The sequence below is a fragment of the Pseudophryne corroboree genome, chromosome 1 (assembly GCF_028390025.1).
Source record: "Pseudophryne corroboree isolate aPseCor3 chromosome 1, aPseCor3.hap2, whole genome shotgun sequence".
Taxonomy (NCBI): domain Eukaryota; kingdom Metazoa; phylum Chordata; class Amphibia; order Anura; family Myobatrachidae; genus Pseudophryne; species Pseudophryne corroboree.
In genome coordinates this window covers 846491922-846518634 of record NC_086444.1, presented here as the reverse complement: position 1 = coordinate 846518634, position 26713 = coordinate 846491922, and the positions used below count along the sequence as shown (strand labels likewise).

General features: G+C 48.8%; 1 protein-coding gene across 1 annotated transcript in view; it reads left to right on the top strand.

The window, feature by feature from the left end:
• The window catches only part of LIN54 (lin-54 DREAM MuvB core complex component), a 157353-nt gene that overhangs the window by 49850 nt on the left and 80790 nt on the right, over positions 1-26713 (top strand). Inside the window, exons 4-5 of the mRNA XM_063919931.1 lie at positions 9336-9478; positions 16739-16891. Coding sequence (XP_063776001.1) covers positions 9336-9478; positions 16739-16891 — 296 coding nt within the window. The remainder of the gene's footprint in view (positions 1-9335; positions 9479-16738; positions 16892-26713) is intronic.

Sequence of the window (26713 nt, the reverse complement as noted above, 5' to 3'; positions counted from 1 at the left end):
ACCATTTTATTGACCTTAGGTCACATTAAAGACGCAGTCTTATATATGAGAGACGCTCAGAGAGATGGGCTGCTAGGTTCGAGAGCCAACGCCATGGCGATTTCTGCTAGGCGTGCCCTGTGGACCCGCCAATGGACGGGTGATGCCGACTCAGAGGTATATGGAAGTTTTGCCTTACAAGGGTGAGATTTTATTTGGTGAAGGTCTCGCGGACCTGGATTCCACAGCTACCGCGGGATTTATCTACTTTTTTACCTTATGTACCCCCACAGCAAAAGAAAACACCTCAATATCAGATGCAGTCCTTTCGGCCGCATAAGTCCAGAAGAGGTCGGGGCTCTTCCTTCCTCGCCAGAGGTAAGGGTAGAGGGAAAAGAATGCCTGCTACGGCTAGTTCCCAGGAGCAGAAGTCCTCCCTGGCTTCTACTAAATCCACTGCATGACGCTGGGGCTCCACTGAGGGAGTCCGCGCCGGTGGGGGCACGTCTTCGACTCTTCAGCCACGTCTGGGTTCAGTCAGGCGTGGATCCTTGGGCAATGAAAATTGTATCCCAGGGATACAAGCTGGAATTCGAAGACGTGCCTCCTCGACGGTTTTTCAAATCGGCGTTACCAGCTTCTTCCCCAGAAAGGGAGATAGTTTTAGCTGCAATTCAAAAACTGTGTCAACAACCAGTGGTTGTCGAGGTTCCCCTAGTTCAACAGGGCGAAAGGGTACTATTCAACCCTGTTTGTGGTCCCGAAACCGGATGGCTCGGTCAGGCCCATTCTAAATCTAAAATCCCTAAACCTGTACTTGAAAAAGTTTAAATTCAAGATGGAATCGCTCCGGGCAGTTATCTCCAGCCTGGAAGGGAGGGATTTTATGGTGTCACTGGACATAAAGGATGCATACCTTCATGTCCCCATATATCCCCCTCATCAGGCGTACCTGAGATTCGCTGTACCGGACTGTCATTACCAGTTTCAGACGTTGCCGTTTGGGCTTTCCACGGCCCTGAGGGTTTTCACCAAAGTAATGGCGGAAATGATGGTGCTCCTGCGCAGGCACGGAGTCACAATTATCCCGTACTTGGCCGATCTCCTGATAAAAGCGAGATCGAGAGATCAGTTGCTGAAAAGCGTGTCGCTCTCCCTGAGAGTGCTGCAGCAACATGGCTGTATTCTAAATCTACCAAAGTCACAGTTGGTTCCAACGACTCGGCTATCTTTCTTAGGCATGATTCTGGACACGGAACAAAAGAGGGTTTTTCTCCCAATGGAAAAAGCCCAGGAACTCCAGAACATGGTCAGAGACCTGTTAAAACCGACAAGAGTGTCAGTCCATCAATGCACTCGAGTACTGGGGAAAATGGTGGCGACCTACGAGGCCATCCCCTTCGGCAGGTTGCATGCGAGGACATTTCAGTGGGACCTTCTGGACAAGTGGTCAGGGTCCCATCTTCAAATTCATCAGAAAATAAGCCTATCCCCCAGGGCCAGGGTGTCTCTCCTGTGGTGGCTGCAGAGTACTCACCTTCTAGAGGGTCGCAGGTTCGGCATTCAAGACTGGGTTCTGGTGACCACGGGCGCGAGCCTCCTAGGATGGGGAGCAGTCACACTAGGAAGAAAGTTTCAGGGCCTATGGTCAAGCCAGGAGGCTTGTCTACATATCAACATACTGGAATTAAGGGCCATATACAACGGCCTACGACAAGCGGAGAATCTTTTTCGCGACCTACCGGCACTGATTCAATCAGACAACGTCACAGCCGTGGCTCATGTAAACCGCTAAGGCAGGACAAGGAGCAGAATGGCAATGGCGGAAGCCACCAGGATTCTTCACTGGGCGGAAAATCACGTAAGCGCTCTGTCAGCAGTCTTCATTCCGGGAGTGGACAACTAGGAAGCAGACTTCCTCAGCGCAGACGATCTCCATCCAGGAGAGTGGTGACTTCATCAGGAAGTTTTTGCAGAGATAACAAGTCTTTGGAGACTTCCTCAAATAGACATGATGGCGTCACGCCTCAACAAGAAGCTTCGGAGGTAACCTCAGGCAGTAGCAGTAGACGCCCTGGTGACACCATGGGTGTTTCAGTCGGTCTATGTGTTCCCTCCTCTTCCTCTCATCTCAAAAATATTGAGAATCATAAGACGAAAAAGAGTGCAGACAATACTCATTGTTCCAGATTGGCCTCGAAGGGCATGGTATTCGGATCTTCGGGAGATGCTCACGGAAGATCCATGGCCTCTTCCTCTCAGGGAGGACCTATTGCAGCAGGGGCCCTGCGTGTTCCAAGACTTACCGCGGTTACGTTTGACGGCATGGCGGTTGAACACAGACTCCTAGCTGGGAAAGGTATTCCGGAGGAAGTCATCCCTACTCTGATAAGGGCTAGGAAGGAGGTGACGGCGAAACATTATCACCGTATCTGGAGGAAGTATGTATCTTGGTGTGAATCCAAGAATGCTCCTACGGAAGATTTCCACCTTGGCCGTTTTCTCCACTTTTTACAGATAGGAGTGGATATGGGCCTGAAGTTAGGCTCCATTAAAGTACAGATTTCGGCCCTATCTATATTCTTTCAGAAGGAATTGGCTTCTCTCCCAGAAGTCCAGACTTTTGTAAAGGGAGTGCTGCACATCCAGCCCCCTTTTGTGCCCCCAGTGGCACCATGGGACCTTAACGTGGTGTTACGGTTCCTAAAATCTCACTGGTTTGAACCTCTTCAAACGGTTGAATTAAAATTTCTCACTTGGAAGGTGGTCATGTTGTTGGCCTTGGCATCTGCAAGGCGGGTGTCCGAATTGGCGGCTTTGTCTCACAAAAGCCCCTATCTGATTTTCCATGTGGATAGAGCAGAGTTGAGGACTCATCCTCAATTTTGCCTAAGGTGGTGTCATAGTTTCATATGAACTAACCTATTGTGGTGCCGGTGGCTACGGGAGACTTGGAGGATTCCAAGTCCCTGGATGTAGTCAGGGCTTTAAAAATTTACGTAGCCAGGACGGCTCGGGTTAGGAAAACAGAGGCACTGTTTGTCCTGTATGCAGCCAACAAGGTTGGCGCTCCTGCTTCTAAGCAGACTATTGCTCGCTGGATCTGTAACACGATTCAGCAGGCTCATTCTACGGCTGGATTGCCGTTACCAAATTCGGTAAAGGCCCATTCCACTAGGAAGGTGGGCCCTTCTTGGGCGACTGCCCGAGGCGTCTCGGCTTTACAACTTTGCCGAGCAGCTACTTGGTCGGGTTCAAACACTTTTGCTAAATTCTACAAGTTTGATACCCTGGCTGATGAGGACCTCATGTTTGCTCAATCGGTGCTGCAGAGTCATCCGCACTCTCCCGCCCGGTCTGGAGCTTTGGTATAATCCCCATGGTCCTTACGGAGTCCCCAGCATCCTCTAGGACGTTAGAGAAAATAAGATTTAAACCTACCGGTAAATCTTTTCTCCTAGTCCGTAGAGGATGCTGGGCGCCCGTCCCAGTGCGGACATATTTCTGCAAGACTTGTATATAGTTGTTGCTTACATAAGGGTTATGTTACAGTTAAGATCAGTCGTTGGCTGATGCTGTTTTGTTCATACTGTTAACTGGTTGCGTATATTCCAGGTTATACGGTGTGGATGGTGTGGGCTGGTATGAATCTTATAGACTGGGCCCAAAGTAGCCAGTGTACTTTAAATTTCTTCACTGGGTGCTGGCTCCTTCCCTCTATGCCCCCTCCCACAGGCAGTTTAGAAAAAAGTCCCCTCAGGAGAGGATGCACATCTCTGAGCTCCAGAGAGTTTTCTTCAATTTCTTTTTAATGTTTGTTATTTTCGGTATGCTGTTTGGGCAACATCATACCTGCACCGTGGAAGTTAGGGGTGGAGGCGGTCACCGTCCTTGCGAGGTGCAGAGCCGCTTCCCCGCTGCAGGGACCACTGTCCTGAGGGGTTGTTGTTCTGCAGGGCACTGCGCCTTGGCTGTCACAATCGCAGCACGCCCACTACCTGAAGGTGACGTCTGTGGTGAGTACAAACCGGGGGCCCCCTGGGGGGGTCCCCCGGTTCAAAGTGCGACTGAACGCGGGTGCGGCGTACGGTAACCTCCTGTCGGGGTCCCGCTAGGACTGGCTGACACGAGGGACCTTTTTTGGGGGGTCCCCCGTGTAGACTGGCTCACAATCGCTTGAACTAGCACTTTTGTTATGTTTTTGAGCAAACGGTAGACATTGCCAGTATAAATAATCACTATAGCTCCAACGCCATTGGAGGGGGCGGAGCTACCTGAGAGCGGGACCAGCGGCGTTTTGGCGCCTTCCTCTGCTTAATGCAGCCACAGGGTGTAGCAAAGGGGGAGAGCCGCTATTGTACACTATCTGGTCCTCTACTGGACAGACATTATTAGTGTTTACTGTGTTATAATTAGCTGTCAGCCTCACTGTGGCTGTATAACTCTGGGTGTGCTGGTGTCCCCTGTGTCTCCTCTCACATACAGTATGGGCAGGCTTGAGATATTACTATCTGTGTGTATGTTATTGTGCTTACTGTAAAACATGGGTAAACACAAGCTGTGCAGTGTATGTCACACTAGATTCTCTCCAGCATCATCTGATTCTGTTTCTTGTGAACAGAGCAGCCAATCTTCACAAATCAGTGAAGGGGCTGCAGGAGATGATCCAGAGCACGCATGGCTGGGGTCTCTGAAAAATATGATGTCTGATATGTCATTCCAGCTCACTGCTAATGTTAAAAAAACTCAGCTACTATAACAGGCTGTTGCAGATTTAGCTGCTAGGGCAGATGTTACCCAGCGCCCCCTCCCCCTTCCTCCTCTCATGCGGGACCACAAAAGTGTGGATTGCCTGCTCTACTATCTGACACAGATGAGGATGGGGAGGACTTCGACCCCGTTATTCGGGATACCAATTCTGCTCAGGGTATTGAACCCCTATTATGGCTATACGGGATGTGTTAAAGCTCCCTCTAGAGGACGCTGCGTCACAGCAGTTGTTTTTCTTTACACAAATCAAGCTAATGTCGCTTTCCCTGATTTTGCAGCGTTAGATGACCTATTCAAGTTAGCCTGGAAAAATCCAGACAAAAATTTCCAAGTGTCCAAAAAGTTTTTGCGCACTTTCCCATTTGCTCCTGAAGGTAGGAAATTTTGTGAGGAACCCCCGGGGGTTGATGTATCAGTCCCTCGACTATCCAAAAAGGCAGTGATGCCTGCCCCGAGCTCCTTTACTATAAAGGATCCTGGAGATAGAAAAATAGAGGCTACACTCCTGTATCGCAACGGCCGGTCATTGCTGGTTGCTGGATGACCCATGCCATTCATTCATGGGCAACTCAAATTCAGGAGGTCCTCTCCGGGGCTATCCCCCTGTTAACGATGGTGACCCTCCTAAAGCACATTCAGGACACTACACACGTCCTCTGCGATTCATTTAAGGATATGGGAAACATTAATGCTAGGACCTCTGCCATGGCAGTGTCGGTGCGCCGGGCCTTGTTGCATCAGTGGATAGCCGACGCGGAATCCAAATGCAGTGTGGGGATGAATTGGATACTTGAATTTCCAAAGTTACGGCTCGGAAATCCACGTTTCTCCCCTCTTGGGCCCAGCCAACGAGACGCTCCTACCCGGGGCCGTCTGTACAGGCCAGATGTGCCTCCAATGCGACTAGAGGCACCAGAGGTAAGTCAAGAAAGCCTGCAAGCACCAGCTCTCAGGAACAGACCACCAGTTCTGCTTCAACTAAGGCCTCAGCATGACTCTGCCCACCCATCCCAAGGGGATCTCGTGGTGGGAGCTCGACTGCGTCACTTCAGCCGCATCTCGGAGGCTTCCTGCCAGGATACCTGGGTCAGGGATCTCGTTTCTCAAGGCTACAAACTGGAGTTCGACAGTGCTCCTCCCCAACAATTTTTCAAATCAAGCTTACCAGCTTTGGAAGATATGCAGGTTACGTTGCAACAGGCCATCCTAAAGTTGGTCCAGTCCCACATCATTGTTCCAGTACCAATACCACAACGAGGCAAGGGTTATTACTTCAACCTGTTTGTGGTTCCAAAACTGGATGGTTCGGTAAGACCCATTTTGAATCTAAAGTCCTTGAATCCTTACGAGCAGTGATTTCGGGCCTGGAAGAACAGGAATTCATGGTTTCCTTGTATATCAAGGACGCTTACCTCCATGTTCCGATTTGGCCACCTAATCAGGCGTACATAAGGTTTGCCCTGCTGCTTGACGATCACTACCAATTTCAGGCACTGCCCTTCAGCCTGTCCACAGCTCCGAGGGTGAACGCAAAGGTGATGTCGGAGTTGATGTTCCAGCTCCGGGTCCAGGGAGTCAATATTGTTTCTTACCTGGACGATCTTCTGATCAAAGCAAGATCCATGGAGCTTTCGTTGCTCCATATCGACCACACTATCCAACTTCTGTCACGCTATGGGTGGATCCTCAACGTATAGAAGTCCTACCTGGAGCCGACTCAGTGGCTCCTGTTGCTGGAGATGTTGCTGGATACTGTGGCCCAGAAGCCCTCCTTCCGATCAACATTCTGGAACTTCGGGCAATCTACAGTGCTCTGCTTCAGGCCTCTCCTCTGCTCAAGGATCACGCGATCCAAGTGCAGTCGGACAACGCCACAACAGTGGCGTACATCAATCGGCAAGGAGGAACAAAAAGCAGTGCCTGCATGCGAGAGGTGTCAAGAATACTCCTCTGGGCGGAAAGAAATGCAAGAGAAATGTCGGCAAGCTTCATTCCGGGTGTGGACAACTGGGAAGAGGACTTCCTGAGTCGTCACGATTTCCCACGGGGGAGTGGAGTTTCCACCAACAGATCATCCACAGGTGGGGCTGCCCGCAGATAGACATGATGGCTTCTCGTCTCAACAAGAAGCTTCACTGGTTTTGCTCACGAACCAGTGACCCTCTGGTGAGGGCAGTAGGTGCACTGACATCGCCTTGTCTACCTGTTTCCTCCAGTTCTGTTGCTCCCAAGGGTGCTCAAGCTCATCTAACATCCGGGAGTCCATGCAATTCTGATTAGCCTCGGAGGCCGTGATACGCGGATCTTCTGGACATGTCCGTCGATGACCCTTCGCCTCTACCTCTCAGAAGAGATCTTCTTCAACAAGGACCATTCGTCTACTCGGACTTAGGTTGAGCGGAACATCCTAGCTCACAAGGGTTTTTCCAAAAAGGTTATTGCTACGATGGTTCAGGCCAGGATGCATGTGACGTCAAAGCACTATCATTATATCTGGAGATGATATGTCTCTTGGTGCGAGGAACGCACGTATCCGCCTGCGGAGTTCCACTTGGCACGTTTCTTATGTTACCTGCAGGCTGGTGTGGGTAAAGGCTTCTGTCTGGGTTCCATTAAGGTCCAGATTTCAGCTCTCTCCATTTTCTTCCAGAATAAATTGGCAGTGTTGCCAGAAGTTCAGATCTTCTTGCAAGGGGTACTCCACATACAACCTCCTTTTGTACCGCCTACAGCACCCTGGGATTTGAATGTGATGTTGGAATTTCTACAATCCTCCTGGTTTGAACCTCTGCTCACGGTAGAAGACAAGTACCTCACGTGGAAGACTGTGATGTTACTGGCCCTGGCTTCTGCTCAACGTGTCTCAGAATTGGGGGCCTTATCGTGTAAAAGTCCATACTTGGTCTTTTACGAGGACAGAGCGGAGCTCCGGACTTGACAGCTGTTCCTGCCGAAGGATGTCTACGCGTTTCATCTAAATCAACCTATTGTGGTTCCGTCCAGTTCTGATACTTCTGCACCTCCGGAGGCATTGGATGCTGTCCGTGCCTTGAAAATCTATGTCAAGCGAACAACTCGGGTCAGAAAGACGAATTCCTTGTTCGTGCTGTGATGCGCAGAAAAAAAGGTTGTCCTGCTTTTGAAGCAGTCCATTGCTCGTTGGATTAGGCTTACTACCGAAGTCTCTGAAGGCCCACTGTACAAGATCAGTAGGATCTTCCTGGGCGGCTGCCTGTGGAGTCTCGGCTTTGCAACTCTGCAGGGCCGCTACCTGGTCGGGGAAGAACACCTTTGTGAAGTTCTACAAATTGGATACCCTGGCCAAATAGGATACCCAGTTTGGGCAGGCGGTGCTGCAGCAGTCTCCGCACATTCCTGGCCGTTCTGGAAGCTTTGGGACGTCCCCATCGTACTAGATTCCCCATATCCCTTATGGATGCTAGAGAAAATAGGATTTTAATTACCTACCGATAAATCCTTTTCTCGTAGTCCCATAAGGGATATTGGGCGCCGCCTCAGTGCATTGACTTCTCTGCAGGTTCTCTGTTATGTGGTTACTTGTCTAGCTGTTGCTGTTACTGTTACCAGTTATTGCTGGTTGTTATATGTGCGTGGTGTGCTGGTATTAAATCTCACCACTCTTTGTTCTTATGTTCCTTCTCTCATATATGTCCTTTCTCCTTCGGGCACTGTTTACCTACAACTGCCTGTGGGAGGGGGCATAGAGGGGAGTACCCGGCACACCCAGTGGGAGAAATTTAAAGTGCACTGGCTCCTTTTGGACCCCGTCTATACCCCATTGCACTAATCTCCCCAATATCCCTTATGGACTACCAGAAAAGGATTTACGGTAGGTATTTAAAATCCTATTTTTGTTAACTGTGAAAACTCTCGTCTAATGCTATATATCATGACTCCTGTGTTTATTCACTGTATGCTTGCATTTCACATTCTACTACACCCCAATTGTATGTATCATTTTTGTACCTCTATATTCAATTTTCTGAAAGTGTGGGTAATCTAGTTAGTCTTTTACTACTATGTTATCTTACACAGACAAGGAATGTAAAAGGTAGCTCTCGATGCTGACAAACCATCTGTTCACTAAAGGGGGGTACACACAGGCGATTTCTCCTGGAGATATGTGCTGAGCGATCTATCACAGACCGCACAGCGCACATCTCTCCCCCCGCTCAGCATAGTGCGGTGTGTGCTGAGGAAGGAGGGTGGACGGGGGGACCGCTCATTTCACCCTTGGGTACATGCATTCCCAATCTAGAGCCGGCGATAGTGACGCACAGGGCCGCCCATCGCTGTCGCCGGCACCCCTACACACGGAGTGAAGTGTTAGTAATTTCTAAGCAATCTAGTCAGATTGCTTAGAAATTTAAATGAACATCTCTCCGTGTGTACCACCCTTTAGTTTACTGTCTGCTCTCTTATCAGATACCCTTGCTGTGGTATTTTCAACTGTGTGACTGACGTTTTAGTAACTTTTGTAGGGATTTCTGATGTCTTTACAAAACCTTTGGCATTATGATCTGACAGTCATAATGTTTTAAGATATATTTTATTTCTGTTTGCAGGCAAGGTTCTTACTCATGTCAGTTCTGGAGCTACAGCCAAAGCAATAGCTATCAGTGAGAGCGGAGGAGTCATTGGTACATCTACCACAACTCAGACATCCAATAAAATTGCTATATCCCCTCTAAAGTCTCCTCCCACCAAGGTAACAATTTTTTTCATTTATTATTATTCTATTTATTACCAGTTATTTATATAGCGCACACATATTCCGCAGCGCTTTACAGAGAATATTTGCCCATTCACATCAGTCCCTGCCCCAGTGGAGCTTACAATCTTTGTTCCCTATCACATGTACACACAGACACATTCACACTAGGTTTAATTTTTGTTGAGAGCCAGTTAACCTACCAGTATATATTTTTAGATTGTGGGAGGAAACCGGAGTACCCGGAGGAAACCTACACAAGTACGGGGAGAATATACAAACTCCACACAATTAGGGCCACGGTGGGAATCGAACCCATGACCTCAATGCTGTGAGGCAGTAATGCTAACCATTACACCATCCGTACTGCCCCAGCTGATCCCTTATATAGCACTGAGATATAAAGCTGCCTGTATGATGTTTGTTTACCCTATTTTAGCAAATAAATGATATTAATTTAGTATCTTATCTTTAGCGTTTACATAGGATACCTAAAATGTAGGTTCCTACAATTAGGGCACTAATTTTGTGTGCCCAATCATTTTCTTTTTACTTTTATTTTTTTTATATTGCTAGCTATCAATTTAAGAATTGGTAAAAAAGGCATGTTAATGGTTCCTAGAAAGTTTATATGGGACATTGTTATGGAGACATGCTCAACCTATAGAATAGCTGCATCCACTCCGTATACAGCAGTTGGTTAGGCACAGACTTTAATAATTAGCCTTTATTTAGAAACCGCTCCTATATATGATGGTGGCTGTGGTTACTCCATTTGATGACATAAGGGAATTTATTTGTTACTGTTAAACTCAGTTGTTCCTAAACTGGGTGTCGCAGGACACCTGCAGGGCTATTGTGGGTTGGTGGTCCAGTACAAAATAGCGTTTTCTCTTACATCCTAGAGGTTTGCTGGGGTCCACATTAGTACCATGGAGCAAAGACTGGTCCACCAGGAGCCATTGGCACTTTAAGAGTTTGAGAGTGTGGGCTGGCTCCTCCCTCTATGCCCCTCCTACCAGATTCAGTTTAGAAAATGTGCCCGGAGGAGCCGGTCACAGCTAGGGGAGCTCCATAGGACTTTCTCTGTTTTTTATTTTAATAGAGTTTAGGCACAGGGAGGCTGCTGGCAACAGCCTCCCTGCTTCGTGGGACTAAGGGGGGGGAGTAGTGTCCGCCCTGCGGTGTCTGAGCCACTATCTCCGCTGACAGGACACTGAGCTCCTGAGGAAAATGAACATTCGCCACCACAGGTGATCGATCACCCCCGCAGCATGCCGCCACCCTCTTACAGAGCCAGAAGACTTCAGTGACGAGTGAGTCACCGGTTCCCTGGCAAGCGGGGAGCCGATGTGAAGATGGCGGCAACAGGGTAGGGAGCGCAGTACTAACTGCGCTCCGGGGTTCAGCGGTACATTGTGCGGCACTGTGAGGGGCAACAGGGTAGGGAGCGCAGTACTAACTGCGCTCCGGGGTTCAGCGGTACATTGTGCGGCACTGTGAGGGGCGCCCTGAGCCAGCGCCTACACCCTACACTGGTCAGAAGCCTGTCAGGGACCCCAGATATTCCTCAGGCCAGTATATAGAACCAGAGAGCGGGAAGCCGCGCTATGGAAGGGGGCGGAGCTTCTCAGAGCGGACCCAGCAGTGTTCAGCGCCATTTTTTCTGCATGCAGAGACGCTGACAGGGAGAGCTGTTTTTCCTCATCAACTCCAGCTATCTTGTACGGTACCTGGGGGTTGTAGAAGGGGGGGCGGTGTATGTACTGTGTAACCTATTAAGGTGTACAGTAAGCGCTGGATAGTGGTTTTCCTATATCTAAAAAGCTATGTGTGTGGTTGTCTCCAATCTCTGTGGCTCTCTTGGCATTTTTGGGGGGAAACTCTGCCTTTTCCCTGTGTGTGTGTGTGTGTGTGTGTGTGTGTGTGTGTGTGTTTGTTGTCCCCAACTGGCCATGTCTAGGGACTCTGTGTCCTCTCAGGATGACCCTATTCCATGTAATCAGGATTGCACTGTTTTAGCACAGATTCCTGCTAAGGAGCCTGAGTGGTTAGCCTCTCTTAAGGGTATGATCTCTCAGATTTCTACTAGGGTAGCGCAGACTGAGACAGCAACTCAGGCTTTACAAAACTCTATGGCTGTATGGTCCGGTTCTGTTCCAGGGCCCCCTATCATACACTCTCAAAAACGTGTTCTTGCCCAGATTATGCAAGATGACATCGATACCGATTCTGACACGGCAGACGGTGAGGGGAATGTGCTGAGGGGAGCGGCATCTCTTGCAAAAGGGGTGCAGTTGATGATTGAAGCCATTAGAGATGTGTTGAATATTACTGACACAACACCTGAGGCAGGTTGAGGAGACTTACTTCACGGATAATAAGAAAGCCTCGCTAACCTTCCCTGCGTCTAAAGAATTAAACGCTATATTTGAGAAGTCCTGGGAAAACCCGGAGAGAAAATTCCAGATCCCCAGAAAGGTTTTGGTTGCTTTTCCCTTTCCTGAGGAGGATAGAAAGAAATGGGAAAACCCACCCATAGTTGACGCATCTGTTTCCAGACTGTCAAAGAAGGTGGTTTTTACCTGTCCTGGGATCTACCGCGTCAAAAGAACCGGCTGATCGCAAAATTGACACTACGCTCAAATCCATATACACGGGTTCAGGGGCGATATTGCGATCTACTATTGCCTGTGCATGGATCTCTAAAACTATAGTAAAGTGGTCAGGCACTTTATTTGAGGAATTGGATTCAATGGATAAAAGTGACGTTGAATTGTTTTTACGTAACATACAGGATTCTGCAGGATTTATGGTGGAATCCATGAAAGAGCTGGGTGCAATGGCTGCAGGGATATCTTCCATGTCTGTCTCGGCTTGCAGAGGACTCTGGCTACGCAATGGTCTGCCGACGCGGAATCCAGGAGAGGTGTGGAGAACCTACCATACACAGGTCAGGCTCTATTTGGGGAAGCATTGGATGCGTGGATTTCCATGGCAACCGCGGGTAAGTCACCTTTTCTTCCCTCAGCTACGCCTTCTACGAAGAAACAATTTTCTTCTTCTACATCACAGTCCTTTCGGACCGCTAAGACAAAAAAGTCCAAGCCTCCTACCACCTTCTTTAGAGGTGGTCATGCAAAATCCAAAAAGCCTGCTCCCGCAGGCTCCCAGGGCCAGAAACCGGCCTCTGGTTCTCAAACTCCTCAGCATGACGGTGGACTGCGAAGCCTGGAGGACGGGCTGGTGGGTGCGAGGCTCAGACGTTTCAGCCACATCTGGGCGTCGTCTGGCCTGCATCCCTGGATACAGGATATTGTGTCCCAGGGGTACAGACTGGAGTTTCAAGAACTCCCGCCTCACCAATTCTTCAAATTAGGCTTGCCGGCTTTGATGACAGACAGGGCTATCCTTCAGGAAGCCATCCAAAAATTTGGAAAAGTCAGAGGTCATTGTTCCAGTTCCACTTCATATGCAACACATGGGTTTCTATTCTAATCTTTTCGTGGTACCGATACCGGATGGTTCGGTCAGACCAATTTTGAACTTGAAATCGCTAAACCCTTATCTGAGGGTTTTCAAATTCAAAATGGAGTCCCCGAGAGCAAAGACTCCTCTGGAGGAGAGGAAGACTCCCTATGGAGGAGAGGGAATTTCTGGTATCCCTGGATATCAAAGATGCATACCTCCACATTCCGATTTGTCCGCCGCACCAGGCCTATCTCAGATTTGCACTGTTAGGTGGTCAAACCTGGAATTAGGTCTTCCAATAAACATTCTGGAACTAAGAGCCGTGTACAACAGTCTTCTTCAAGCTGCAGATCTTCTGCGAGATGGAGCCATTCAAGTGCAATCGAACAATGTAACGACGGTGGCCTACATAAACCGACAGGGCGGAACGCAGAGCAGAGCTGCAATGTCAGAGGTGACCAGAATCATCCTCTGGGCAGAAAAACACGCGGTGGCGCCGTCAGCAATCTTCATTCCGAGCGTAGACAACTGGGAAGCGGATTTCCTCAGCAGACACGATCTCCGTCCAGGGGAATGGGGCCTCCATCCAGAGATGTTCACGGAGGTGACAAGAATTTGCGGGGTGCCTCAAATTGACATGATGGCCTCCCGCCTCAACAAGAAGCTTCGGAGGTATTGTTCCAGAGCAGTGGCGGTGGACGCCCTGGTGGCTCCGTGGGTGTTCCAGTCAGTGTACATGTTTCCTCCTCTTCCACTCATTCCAAGGATTCTAAAAATCATAAAGAAAACAAGAGTTCAGGCAATCCTCATTGCTCCGGACTGTCCAAGAAGGGCTTGGTACGCAGATCTTCTGGATCTCCTGCTGAAAGATCCGAGACCTCTTCCTCTTTGGGAGGACCTTCTGCAACAGGGGCTGTTCGCTTATCAAAACTTACCACGGCTACGTTTGACGGCATGGAGGTTGAACGCCCGATATTGGCTCAGAAGGGCATTCCGAACAAGGTTATTCCTACCCTGATACAGGCTAGGAAAGGAGTAACGTCTCAACATTACCATCGCATTTGGAAAAAGAATGTGTCTTGGTGTGAATCCAAGAAGTTTCCTACAGTGGAGTTTCAACTGGGACGGTTTCTCTTCCTGCAAGCAGGTATGGATATGGGCCTGCGTTTGGGATCCATAAAGGTCCAGATTTCGGCCTTGTCCATTTTCTTCCAGAAACAACTGGCTTCCCTCCCTGAGGTTCAAGACTTTTTTGAAGGGAGTTCTGCACATCCAGCCTCCCTTTGTGCCGCCTACGGCACCCTGGGATCTTAACGTGGTATTGCAGTTCCTCCAATCTGATTGGTTCGAGCCTCTACGGGAGGTTGAGGTCAAGTTTCTCACGTGGAAGGCTGTCACTTTGTTGGCCTTAGCTTCTGCTAGACGTGTGTCGGAGTTGGGGGGCTTTGTCTTGTAAAAGCCCATACTTGATCTTCCATGAAGACAGAGCTGAGCTCCGGACACGTCAGCAATTCCTTCCGAAGGTTGTGTCTGCTTTTCATATCAACCAACCTATTGTGGTGCCAGCTGCTACTGACTCCTCAATTTTATCAAAGTCCTTGGATGTTGTAAGGGCTCTGAAAAATTTATGTGAAGAGGACTGCTCGTCACAGAAAATCAGACTCTGTTTGTCGTGTATGATCCCAAGAAAATTGGGTGTCCTGCTTCTAAGCAGACGATCTCTCGCTGGATCAGTTTCACTATCCAGCATGCGTATTCTACGGCAGGATTTCCGTGTCAAAGATCTGTTAAGGCCTACTCTACTCGTAAAGTGGGTTCTTCCTGGGCGGCTGCCTGGGGTGTCTCGGCTTTACAGCTTTGCAGAGCGGCTACTTGGTCTGGGTCGAACACGTTTGCCAAGTTCTACAAGTTCGATACTTTGGCCTATGAACACCTAAAGTTTGGTCAATTAGTTCCGCAGGAGCCCCCGCGCTCTCCCTCCCGTTCTGGGAGCTTTGGTACATCCCCATGGTACTAATGTGGACCCCAGCATCCTCTAGGACGTAAGAGAAAATAGGATTTTAATTACCTACCGGTAAATCCTTTTCTCGTAGTCCGTAGAGGATGCTGGGCGCCCGCCCAGCGCTTCATTATCCTGCAGTGGTTTCTTTGGTTCAGTACTGATTTGTTCTTGGTTAAGTACTGCGTTTCTTTACTGGGATCAGTAATGTTTCAGCTGTTGCTGAGTTTTCAGGCTAGTTAGCATGGTTTGCCTTGTTTGTGTGAGCTGGTATGAATCATGCCACTATCTGTGTATTTCCTTCTCTCAAAGTTGTCTGTCTCCTCGGGCACAGTTTCTAGACTGAGTCTGTTAGGAGGAGCCAGCCCACACTATTAAACAGTTATAGTGCCAGTGACTCCTAGTGGACCCATCTATACCCCCATGGTACTAATGTGGACCCCAGCATCCTCTACGGACTACGAGAATAGGATTTACCGGTAGGTAATTAAAATCCTATTTTCTCTTACGTCCTAGAGGATGCTGGGGTTCCACATTTAGTACCACGGGGATGTACCAAAGCTCCCAGAACGGGAGGGAGAGCGCGGGGGCTCCTGCAGAACTGATTGACCAAACTTTAGGTGTTCATAGGCCAAAGTATCGAACTTGTAGAACTTGGCAAACGTGTTCGACCCAGACCAAGTAGCCGCTCGGCAAAGCTGTAAAGCCGAGACACCCCGGGCAGCCGCCCAGAAAGAACCCACTTTACGAGTAGAGTGGGCCTTAACAGATCTTTGACAAGGTTTTGTAGCCTAAGACATAGAGAAGCGATTCCCAGCATAATGATGGTCTGACAGTGTACCCTAAATGCAATGTAATGTTAGCAAATATTTTTATATTTCTTATGGAAGTTAGATTCCCCCTCCCACAATTTTTGTTGTCATGCAAGATTTTGTGTACAAGCTTGTCATTTGTACTGTGCTATTTATTTCCAGCCATAGTATACGTACTACTTAGTCTAGTATGGACTGATAAATTACGATTATTATAAATGAAATACTGTCATTTCTTCATTGTAACTTGTTTTGAAGTTTTTGACTTTAAATTTCCCAAAAAAGCCCTTTGTACAGATTACTTCCCCCACATACACCTTTAGGGCTGTAACACACTGGCCGGTTTCTCCCGGATGGCAAAAAGTCCGGCTTTTTGCCATCCGGGAGAAACCGGCAGTGTCGCTCACACAGGACGGCTTTGAGCCGTGTGTAATGCTGTGCGTATGCGCAGCATCAGACACGGCTTGAGAAAAAACCGTTGTGTGTGAAAGCTCCCCTTCACACACATGGTTTACTGGCTGCAAAGACGCGCCGGCCCGGCAGCCGGACCTTCCAGTGGATAATTCCGGCTGCAACCCGGCAGCCGGGCCGGGACCGTGCCGTGTGTAAGGACACATTGTGCTCAATGTGTCTTTGCATCACGGCAGCGGTTAAAAGCCGGCTGGGTTTTTGCCGGGCGGCGCCAGCCGGCTAGTGTGTTACAGCCCTTACAGTGATGAGTTGTGGGAATTGGATTACTCACCTATATGGACATGAGGCTGCACTTACTATATAAACGAGTGAATATTTAAAGCAGGTATATTTGCAGCATCTGACTGGATCCTGCACTCACACTACCCTCCTTATTAATTACATTGGTGATCTAAGAAATATGATAGGTGGTAATGCAGCTTTAATCTATTACGAAGTTCTTTGTGATTTTCTTTATTTTTATCATTATAGTCCATTCATATTAACATTCTTTATACTTCTCAGGTCACAGTGGTGTCTGTTGGATCTCAACTTGCTAACTCCCCTCAAAAAACTGTTGGAGTTCCCATAAGTGTGGCCCTTACACAGCAGCTTCTGACTATGCAGTCATCAAGTTCTTCTCCTGCAAAGGCCATCACCAACACAACAGCTGTTCAGGTAGCTCACTCTAAGCTTTCTGCTGGTACACCAGTATGAGCGTGTCATTGGAGGAGGTGAATGGATACTTACCAGCTGTATACAAAACTTTGCGATATTTTTTTTTTGGGGGGGAGGGGTTTATTTTTTAATCTTGGTTTTTCTACTGTATGCAGCATATTTGGAAATATGAGGTCTGTTCCAATGACTTTGGTCACATATTAAAAAGCAGTGCTTGCAATTATGATTGTACTAAATTGTTTAGACTTATATTCTGGAGACGCCCACATTTATAGATCGGAAACTTGGCGTGCAGTCCCGGAAGCATACCCCTTGCTTCCGGGACTGTTAATATGAGGGAGAATGATGGAGCAGTCGGTCTCCCATGGACAGTAATTGTCATGGCAGGTAGGAGGCTGATGCGCTCCTGACCATGTTGAGCAAGTACAATACTGGTGCTAACAGTGGACTGGCCTTTTTGCGCGGATCTAGTCAGTTAGAGTGATTGGTAGATATTGAGGTAGAGCTCTAGTAGATATAGAGGTATACTGCTGGCTTAAATAGATGACACATGGAAGTAGATAGTAGATCACAGACAATATGTGCTTGGGTATCCACTTGTTGGCTGTTTACATTACAAGGGCGCGGGTTATTTAGGGATATTCGTGTGATCCAGGAAGATTATAGGTGTGTCTTTGGAGTATTCTTTTAGACTGTAGTTATGTGTACCTGGAGTATGACGGAAGAGAGAGTAAGGACAGAATAACCATTGGTTGCAGGGGTGTGTGTGTGTGTGTGTGGGGGGGGGGGGGGGGTCTAATTGACATCTAAGAAGCACCTGGAGATGTCTAATGGACACTTAAGGTGTATGTGTAGAGGTAAATTGTAATGACCCCAAATTCAGTACATATTTGGTCCCTTGGTTGTACCTAATTATGAGCGATGACTAACAAATACAGAGAACCAAATCTGTCAGTGCTACATCAGTACACACTTCAAGGTTACAGTGGATGTATTCCAATAGAATACTATTCTCCGAGACCGCTTACAGCATCCTTGTCTTCTCCTTATTGGCCAGCAAGAAGGGGGCTATAGGATGTTATTTTTGCTATTTCCTTTAGGGCAGAGGTTCACAAACACGATCCTTAAGACTCCTCAACGGTTCAGGCTTGAAGTTTATCCATGCTTTGCCACAGGGGACTTAATTAGCACTTCAGTCAATTTGATTTAACCATCTGTGCATGGACATACCTAAAACCTGGACTGTTGGGGTACCTTGAGGACAGCATTTGAGAACCTCTGCTTTAGGGTTTATCCACGTTGTTCTGTTCACATGTGAATAGATATATCTAATTGTGTTCCTGCTAGGATGTTGGCAGGAATTGCGAGGGTAGTACGTTTGCACGCATGAAAAGGGGGCGGTGGTGGTGGTGGTCACCGGCCTTGCGAGGTGCAGAGTCGCTTCCCCGCTGCAGGACCACCGTCCTGAGGGGCTGTTTGTTCAGCGGGGCACTGCGCCTTGGCTGTCACAGCCGCAGCACACCCCTAGCACTGCCTGATGGTGATCGTCAGTGGTGAGTACAAACCGGGTTCCCCGCTAGGGGGGTCCCCCAGTTCCTGGTGTGGCGCAAGCGCGGGTGAGGCATACGGGTCCCTCCTGGGGGGGGACCCGCTATAGCCCCTGCGTGAGACTGGCTAGCGATGGCTGTACTAAACATTTATGTGAGGCTACAGCATGTTTAGGAGACGGGGCCAGTATAAATATATATCTGTAGCTCCAGCACAATTATGGGGGGCGGAGCTACATCAGAGCGAGCTCAGCGGCATTTTGGCGCCTTCCTCTGCATAAGCAGCAGCAGCCTCACAGCTTCTCCAGACTGTCGCACGCTGGATCACTGGTACAGGGTGTTGATTAGGGGAAGAACCGCTATTTGAGCACAGATATTATTCCTCTGAGGGAATTCATTGTATCAGCAGTTTTCACTGTTACGTAAAACTCTCACAGCCTCACTGGGGCTCCACAGCGTTGGGTGTGCTGGTGTCCTTTCTTCCTGTGTGTCTCCTCTCACATGCAATAGGGCAGGCTTGCATTGTAAATCAGTCTCGGTTGTATGTGTATTGTGTGAACTTCATAGTGGTAAAACATTATGCAGTGTATGTAATACCAGATTCTCCCCTCTTTCATCTGGTTCCATATCATGTGAGCAGTGTAGTCAGTCCTCACAAAATGCTGAGGACAATGTGGGGGAGAGTCATGAGCCCACCTGGCTGGGGGCTATCAAAACTAAGATGTCTGATATGTCATCTCAGCTCATTGCAAATGCCAACAAAACACAAGAACTGCAAAATGCAGTAGCAGATCTAGCTGTCAGGGCTGATATTCTCCATCCTCCCCTGTCTAATACAGGTGCGCAAAAGAATGGCTCTACGGAGGCAAATTGGACTTGTGGATCTCCAAAGCTACTTCTGGGAAATCTGCGTTTCTTCCCTCGGGAGCTTTGCCTGCTAGACGTACCTACCCGGGACCGTCTACTCAGTCCTTTCGGTCCACCAGATTTTGATCTGGGGCCAGAGGTGCATCAAATGCAGCTAGAGGCACCAGGGGTAAACCTAAGAAACCAGCCGTTTCTGGCTCTCAAGAACAAAGCACCAGTTCAGCTTCCGCAAAGACCTCAGCATGATGGTGCCCGCCCACCCCGGGAGGATCTCTTGGTGGGAGCCCGGTTATGTCACTTAAGCTACATTTGGGAAAGTTCCTGCCAGGACACCTGGGTAAGGGACCTTATTTCTCAGGGTTACAAGTTGGAGTTCGACGGTGCTTCTCCCCAACGGTTTTTCAAATCAAGCTTACCAGCTTTGGAAAATATGCGTGTTGCGCTACTACAGGCCCATCACAAAGTTGATCCAGTCCCAAGTCATTGTTCCAGTACCCCTGCAACAGCACGGACAAGGTTACTACTCCAGTCTGTTCGTTATGCCAAAACCAGATGGGTCTGTGAGGCCAATTTTAAATCTGAAGTCCTTGAATCCTTACCTAAAGATGATCACAGGCCTGGAACGCCAGGAATTCCTAGTGTCCCTGGATATCAAGGACGCCTACCTCCATATCCCAATTTTGCCTCCTCATCAGGCATATCTGAGGTTCGCCCTGCTGAACGATCATCACCAGTTCCAGGCATTACCCTTTGGCCTATCTAAAGCTCCGAGGGTGTTCACGAAGGTGATGGCGGAAATGATGTTCCAGATCTGGGTCCAGGGGGTCAACGTGGTCCCTTACCTGGACGATCTCCTGATAAAAGCGAGTTCCAGGGAGCTCCTACTGCTCCATATAGATCGCACTATCTACCTTCTGTCACACCACGGGTGGATCCTCAATCTACAGAAGTCCCACCTGGAGCCATCTCAGCGACTCCTGTTTCTGGGAATGCTACTGGATACTGTAGCGCAGAAAGTGTTCCTCCCAGAGGACAGAGTGAGAACTCTCCAGGAAATGGTTCTCCGCCCGACTCGTGTTTCCATTAATCTTTGCATAAGATTGTTGGGAAAGATGATAGCCTCGTATGAGGCCATCCAGTATGGACGGTTCGATGCCAGACCTTTTCAAGTGGACATCCTGAACAAGTGGTCCGGTTCCCATCTTCAGATGCACCGGATGATTCAACTGTCACCCCGGGCCAGGATTTCACTTCTGTGGTGGCTGCAGTCTTCCAATCTCCAGGAAGGTCGACGCTTCAGAATTTAGCATTGGATTCTCCTCACGACGGATGCAAGTCTGAGAGGATGGGTGGCTTTCACCCAAGGGGTGCAGTTCCAGGGCAGGTGGTCTGCCCAAGAGGCCCTTCTTCTGATCAACATCCTGGAACTTATTATATACAATGCCCTGGCTGTGGCGTACATCAATCGGCAATGAGGGGCAAAAAGCAGGACCTGCATGTGAGAAGTATCAAGACTACTCCTCTGGGTGGAAAGAAATGCATTAGCACTGTCCGCAATCTTCATTCCGGGAGTGGACTATTGGGAAGCGGACTTCCTGAGTCGCCATGATCTCCACCCAGGGGAGTGGGGCCTACATCCTCAAGTGTTTCAACAAATCATCGACCGGTGGGGTTGCCTACAGATCGACATGATGGCCTCTCGCCTCAACAAGAAACTTCGCTCCTATTGCTCGCGAACCAGAGACCCTCAGGCGTGCGTAGTGGATGCACTGACGTCGCCTTGGTCTTACCAGCTGGTCTACATATTTCCTTCGATTCCGTTGATCCGAAAGGTGCTCAAGAGGATCCAGCATCAAGGAGTACAAGCAATTCTGCTTGCCCCAGGTTGGCCCCTTAGAGCGTGGTACGCGGATCTTTGGGACATGTCCGTCAAAGACCCTTGGCCTCTACCACTCAGAAGAGATTATCTTCAACAATGATCGTTCGTCTACCCGGACTTACGGCTGCTTCGTTTGACGGCATGGAAGTTGAGCGGAACATCCTAGCTCACAAGGGACTTTCCAAAAAGGTCATTGCCACAGAAAATCTGACTTCAAAACACTATCAGCATATATGGCGTAGATACGTCTCCTGGTGCGAAATCTGCCGATTTTAACTTGGGAAGATTTCTTTTTCTGCAGGCTGGAGTGGATCAAGGCTTACGTCTGGGATCCATTAAGGTTCAAATTTTAGCTCTTTCAATCTTCTTCCAAAAGAAGTTGTCTATACTGCCGGAAGTTCAGACCTTCTTGCAAGGGGTGCTTCACATCCAACATCTGTTTGTGCCGCCTACGGCACCTTGGGATTTGGATGTGGTATTACAAATTTTTCAGTCCTCCTGGTTTGAACCTCTGATGACCGTAGAAGACCAGTACCTCACGTGGAAGACGGTGATTTTACTGGCCCTGGCTTCTGCTAGACGTGTTTTGGAATTGGTGGCCTTATCGTATAAAAGTCCATATTTGGTCTTTTACGAGGACAGAGTGGCGCTCCGGACTAGACAACAGTTCCTGCCGAAGGTTGTTTCATCTGAATCAACCTATTGTGGTTCCGTCCTGTTCAGATGTTTCTGCTCCTCTGGAGGCATTGGATACTGTGCGTGCCTTGAAGATCTATGTCAAGCGTACAGCTCGGATCAGAAAGACTAATTCCTTGTTCATGCTGTATGAAGCGCAGAAGAAGGGTTGCCCTGCTTCAAAGCAGTCCATTGCTCGTTGGATTCAACTTACTATCCAACAGGCCTTTGTGTCGGCAACCTTACCTGTTCCTAAGCCTCTAAAGGCCCACTCTGCTAGATCGGTGGGCTCTTCCTGGGCGGCTGCCCGTGGAGTTTTGGCCTTGCAACTATGCCGAGCCGCTACCTGGTCGGGGAAGAACACCTTTGTGAAGTTCTACAAGTTTGATACCCTGGCCAAAGCGGATACCCAGTTTGGGTGGGTGGTGCTGCAGCAGATATCTCTGCACGTTCCCACCTGTTCTGGATGCTTTGGGACATCCCTATCATACTAATGTGTCCCCAATATCCCTTATGGATGCTAGAGAAAATAGGATTTTAAATACCTACCGGTAAATCCTTTTCTCTAACGTCCTAGTGGATGCTGGGGACTCCGTCAGGACCATGGGGAATAGCGGGCTCCGCAGGAGACAGGGCACATCTAAAAAGCTTTTTAGGTCACATGGTGTGTACTGGCTCCTCCCCCTATGACCCTCCTCCAAGCCTCAGTTAGGTTTTTGTGCCCGTCCGAGAAGGGTGCAAACTGGATGGCTCTCTTAAGGAGCTATTTAGTAAAGTTTTTTTTTAGGTTTCTAATCAGTGATTCCTGCTGGCGACAGGATCACTGCAACGAGGGACTTAGGGGAGAGACTGGCAACTCACCTGCGTGCAGGAGGATTGAAGTCTTAGGCTACTGGACACTGAGCTCCAGAGGGAGTCGGAACACAGGTCAGCCTGGGGTTCGTCCCGGAGCCGCGCCGCCGATCCCCCTTACAGACGCTGAAGAAAGACGGCGGAACGGAGGTCCGGAAACAGGCGGCAGAAGACTTCACAGTCTTCAGAGAGGTAGCGCACAGCACTGCAGCTGTGCGCCATTGTTGTCACACGGCTCACTGACACGGTCACGGAGGGTGCAGGGCGCTGCTGGGGGCGCCCTGGGCAGCAATATAAATACCTATTTGGCAAATAAATACATCACATATAGCCATTAAGGCTATATGTATGTATTTTAACCCAGGCCAGTTATTAAAAAACCGGGAGGAAAAGCCCGCCGAAAAGGGGGCGGAGCTTATTCTCCTCAGCACTCAGCGCCATTTTCCTGATCAGCTCCGCTGGTGAGGAAGGCTCCCACTCTCCCCTGCACTGCACTACAGAAACAGGGTTAAAAGAGAAGGGGGGCATAAATTGGCGATATAATGATATATTAAGAGCGCATATATAGAAACAACACCTTCTAGGGTTGTTATATACATTATAGCGCTTTTGGTGTGTGCTGGCAAACTCTCCCTCTGTCTCCCCAAAGGGCTAGTGGGTCCTGTCCTCTATCAGAGCATTCCCTGTGTGTGTGCTGTATGTCGGTACGTGTGTGTCGACATGTATGAGGAAAATGTTGGTGAGGAGGCGGAGCAAATTGCCTGTAATGTTGATGTCACTCTCTAGGGAGTCGACACCGGAATGGATGGTCTACTTATGGAATTACGTGATAATGTCAACACGCTGCAAGACGGTTGACGACATGAGATGGCCGGCGGACAAATTAGTACCGGTCCAGGCGTCTCAGACACCGTCAGGGGCTTGTAAAAACGCCCATTTACCTCAGTCGGTCGACAGACACAGACATGGACACTGACCCCAGTGTCGACGGTGAAGAAACATACGTAATTTTCCTTTAGGGCCACGAGTTACATGTTAAGGGCAATGAAGGAGCTGTTACATATTTCTGATACTACAAGTACCACAAATAAGGGTATTTTGTAGGGTGTGAATAAACTACTTGTAGTTTTGCCTGAATCAGATAAATTAAATGAAGTGTGTGATGATACGTGGGGTTCCTCCGATAGAAAGTTATGGGCGGTATACCCTTTCCCGCCAGAAGTAAGGGCGAGTTGGGAAACACACCTTAGGGTGGATAAGGCGCTCACACGCTTATAAAAACATGGCGTTACCGTCTCTAGATACGGCCGCCCTCAAGAAGCCAGCTGATAGGAAGCTGAAAAATATCATGACAGTATATACACACATACTGGTGTTATACTACGACCAGCAATCGCCTCAGCCTGGATGTGCAGCGCTGAGGGGGCTTGGTCGGATTTCCTGACTGAAAATTTTGATACCCTTGACAGGGACAAGATTTTATTGACTATAGAGCATTTTAAGGATGCATTTCTATATATGCGTGATGCGCAGAGGGATATTTGCATTCTGGCATCAAGAGTAAATGTGATTTACATATCTGCCAGACGAAGACACGACAGTGGTCAGGTGAGGCAGATTCCAGACGGCATGTGGAAGTATTGCCGTATAAAGGGGCGGTCCATCGGACCTGGTGGCCATGGCAACAGCTGAAAAATCCACTTTTGTTACCCCGAATCACATATCGGCAAAAAAGGACACAGTCTTTTCAGTCTCAGTCCTTTCGTCCCCATAGGGGCAGGCGGGCAAAGGCCAGTCATATCTGCCCAGGGGTAGAGGAAAGGGAAGAAGACTGCAGCAAGCAGCCCATTCCCAGGAACAGAAGCCCCTCACAGCTTCTGCCAAGTCCGCAGCATAACGCTGGGGCCGTACAAGCGGACTCAGGTGCGGTAGGGGGTCATCTCAAGAGTTTCAGTACGCAGGGGGCTCACTCGCAAGGGAACTCCGGGATCCTACATGTAGTATCCCAGGTGTACATTGGAAATTCGAGACATCTCCCCCTCACACAATTCACAGGCTGTATTCCCAGCAGGTGATAATCAAAGTACCCCTCTTACAACATGGAAGGGGGTAGTATTCCACACTATATTGTGGTACTGAAGCCAACCGGCTCGGTGAGATCTGAAATATTTGAACACTTACATACAAGCGTTCAAATCAAGATGGAGTCACTCAGAGCAGTGATAGCGAACCAGGAAGAAGGGGACGATATGGTGTCACTGGATATCAGGGACGCTTACCTACAGGTCCAAATTTGCCCTTCTCACCAAGGGTACTTCAGGTTCCTGGTACAGAACTGTCACTATCAGTTCAGACGCTGCCGTTTGGGTTGTCCACGGCGCCCCGGGTCTTTACCAAGGTAATGGCCGGAATGATGATTTTTCTTAAAAGGAAACATGGACGCTTTCCTGATAAGGGCAAGGTCCAGAGAACAGTTGGAGGTCGGAGTAGCACTATCTTAAGTAGTTCTACGTCAGCACGAGTGGATTCTAAATATTCCAAAATCGCAGCTTTTTCCGATGACACGTCTACTGTTCATAGGGATGATTCTGGACACAGTCCAGAAAAACGTGTTTCTCCCAGTGGAGAAAGCCAGGGAGTTATCCGAGCTAATCGGGATCCTCCTAAAACCAGGAAAAGTGTCAGTGCATCATTGCACAAGAGTCCTGGTAAAAAATGGTGGCTTATTACGAAGCAATTCCATTCGGCAGATTTCCCGCAAGAACTCTTCGGTGGGATCTGCTGGACAAATGGTCCGGATCGCATCCTCAGATGCATCAGCGGATAACCCTATATCCAAGGACAAGGGTGTCTCTCCTGTGGTGATTACAGAGTGCTCATCTTCTAGAGGGCCGCAGATTTGGCATTCAGGATTGGATGCCGGTGACCACGGAGGCCAGCCTGAGAGGCTGGAGAACAGTCACACAGGGAAAAAATTTCCAGGGAAGTGTGATTAAGTCTGGAGAATTCTCTCTGCATAAATAAGCTTAGAGCAAATTTATAAGGCTCTAAACTTAGCAAGACCTCTGCTTCAAGGTCAGCCGGTATTGATCCAGTGGGATAACATCACGGCAGTCGCCCACGTAAACAGAAAGGGCGGCACAAGAAGCAGGAGGGCAGTGACAAAACTGCAAGGATTTTTCGCTAGGCGGAAAATCATGTGATAGCACTGTCAGCAGTGTTCTTTCCGGGAGTGGACGACTGGGAAGCAGACTTCCTCAGCAGGCATGACCTCCACCCGGGAGAGTGGAAACTTCATAGGGAAGTTTTTCAGCATGATTGTGGACCGTTGGCAAAGACCAAAGGTGGACATGATAGCGTCCCGCCCGAAAAACGGGACAGGTATTCCGCCAGGTCATGAGACCTTCAGGCGATAGCTGTGGATGTTCTGGTAACACCGTGGGTGTACCAGTCAGTGTATGGGTTCCCTCCTCTGTTTCTCATAACCAAGGTATTGAGAATTATAAGACATAGAGGAGTATGAACTATACTAGTGGCTCCGGATGGGCCAAGAGGGACTTGGTACCCGGAGCTTCAAGAGATGCTCACAGAGGACTAAGGGCCTGGGGAGCTAAGAAGGGACTTGCTTCAGCAAGTACCATGTCTTTTCCAAGAATTACCGCGGCTGCGTTTGACGGCATGGCGGTTGAATACCGGATTCTGAAGGGAAAAAGGCATTCCATAAGAGGTCATACCTACCTTGGTCAAAGCCAGGAAGGAGGTGACCGCACAACGTCATCACCACATGTGGTGAAAATATGTTGCGTGGGTAAGGCCAGGAAGGCTCCACGAAGGAAATTCAACTAGGTCGATTCTGCACTTCCTGAAAACAGGAGTGTTTTGAGCCTCAAATTGGGGTTCATTAAGATTTAAATTTCGGCCCTGTAGATTTTCTTCCAGAAAAAATTGACTTCAGTTCCTGAAGTCCAGATTGTAAAGGGTGTATTCCATATACAGTTCTTT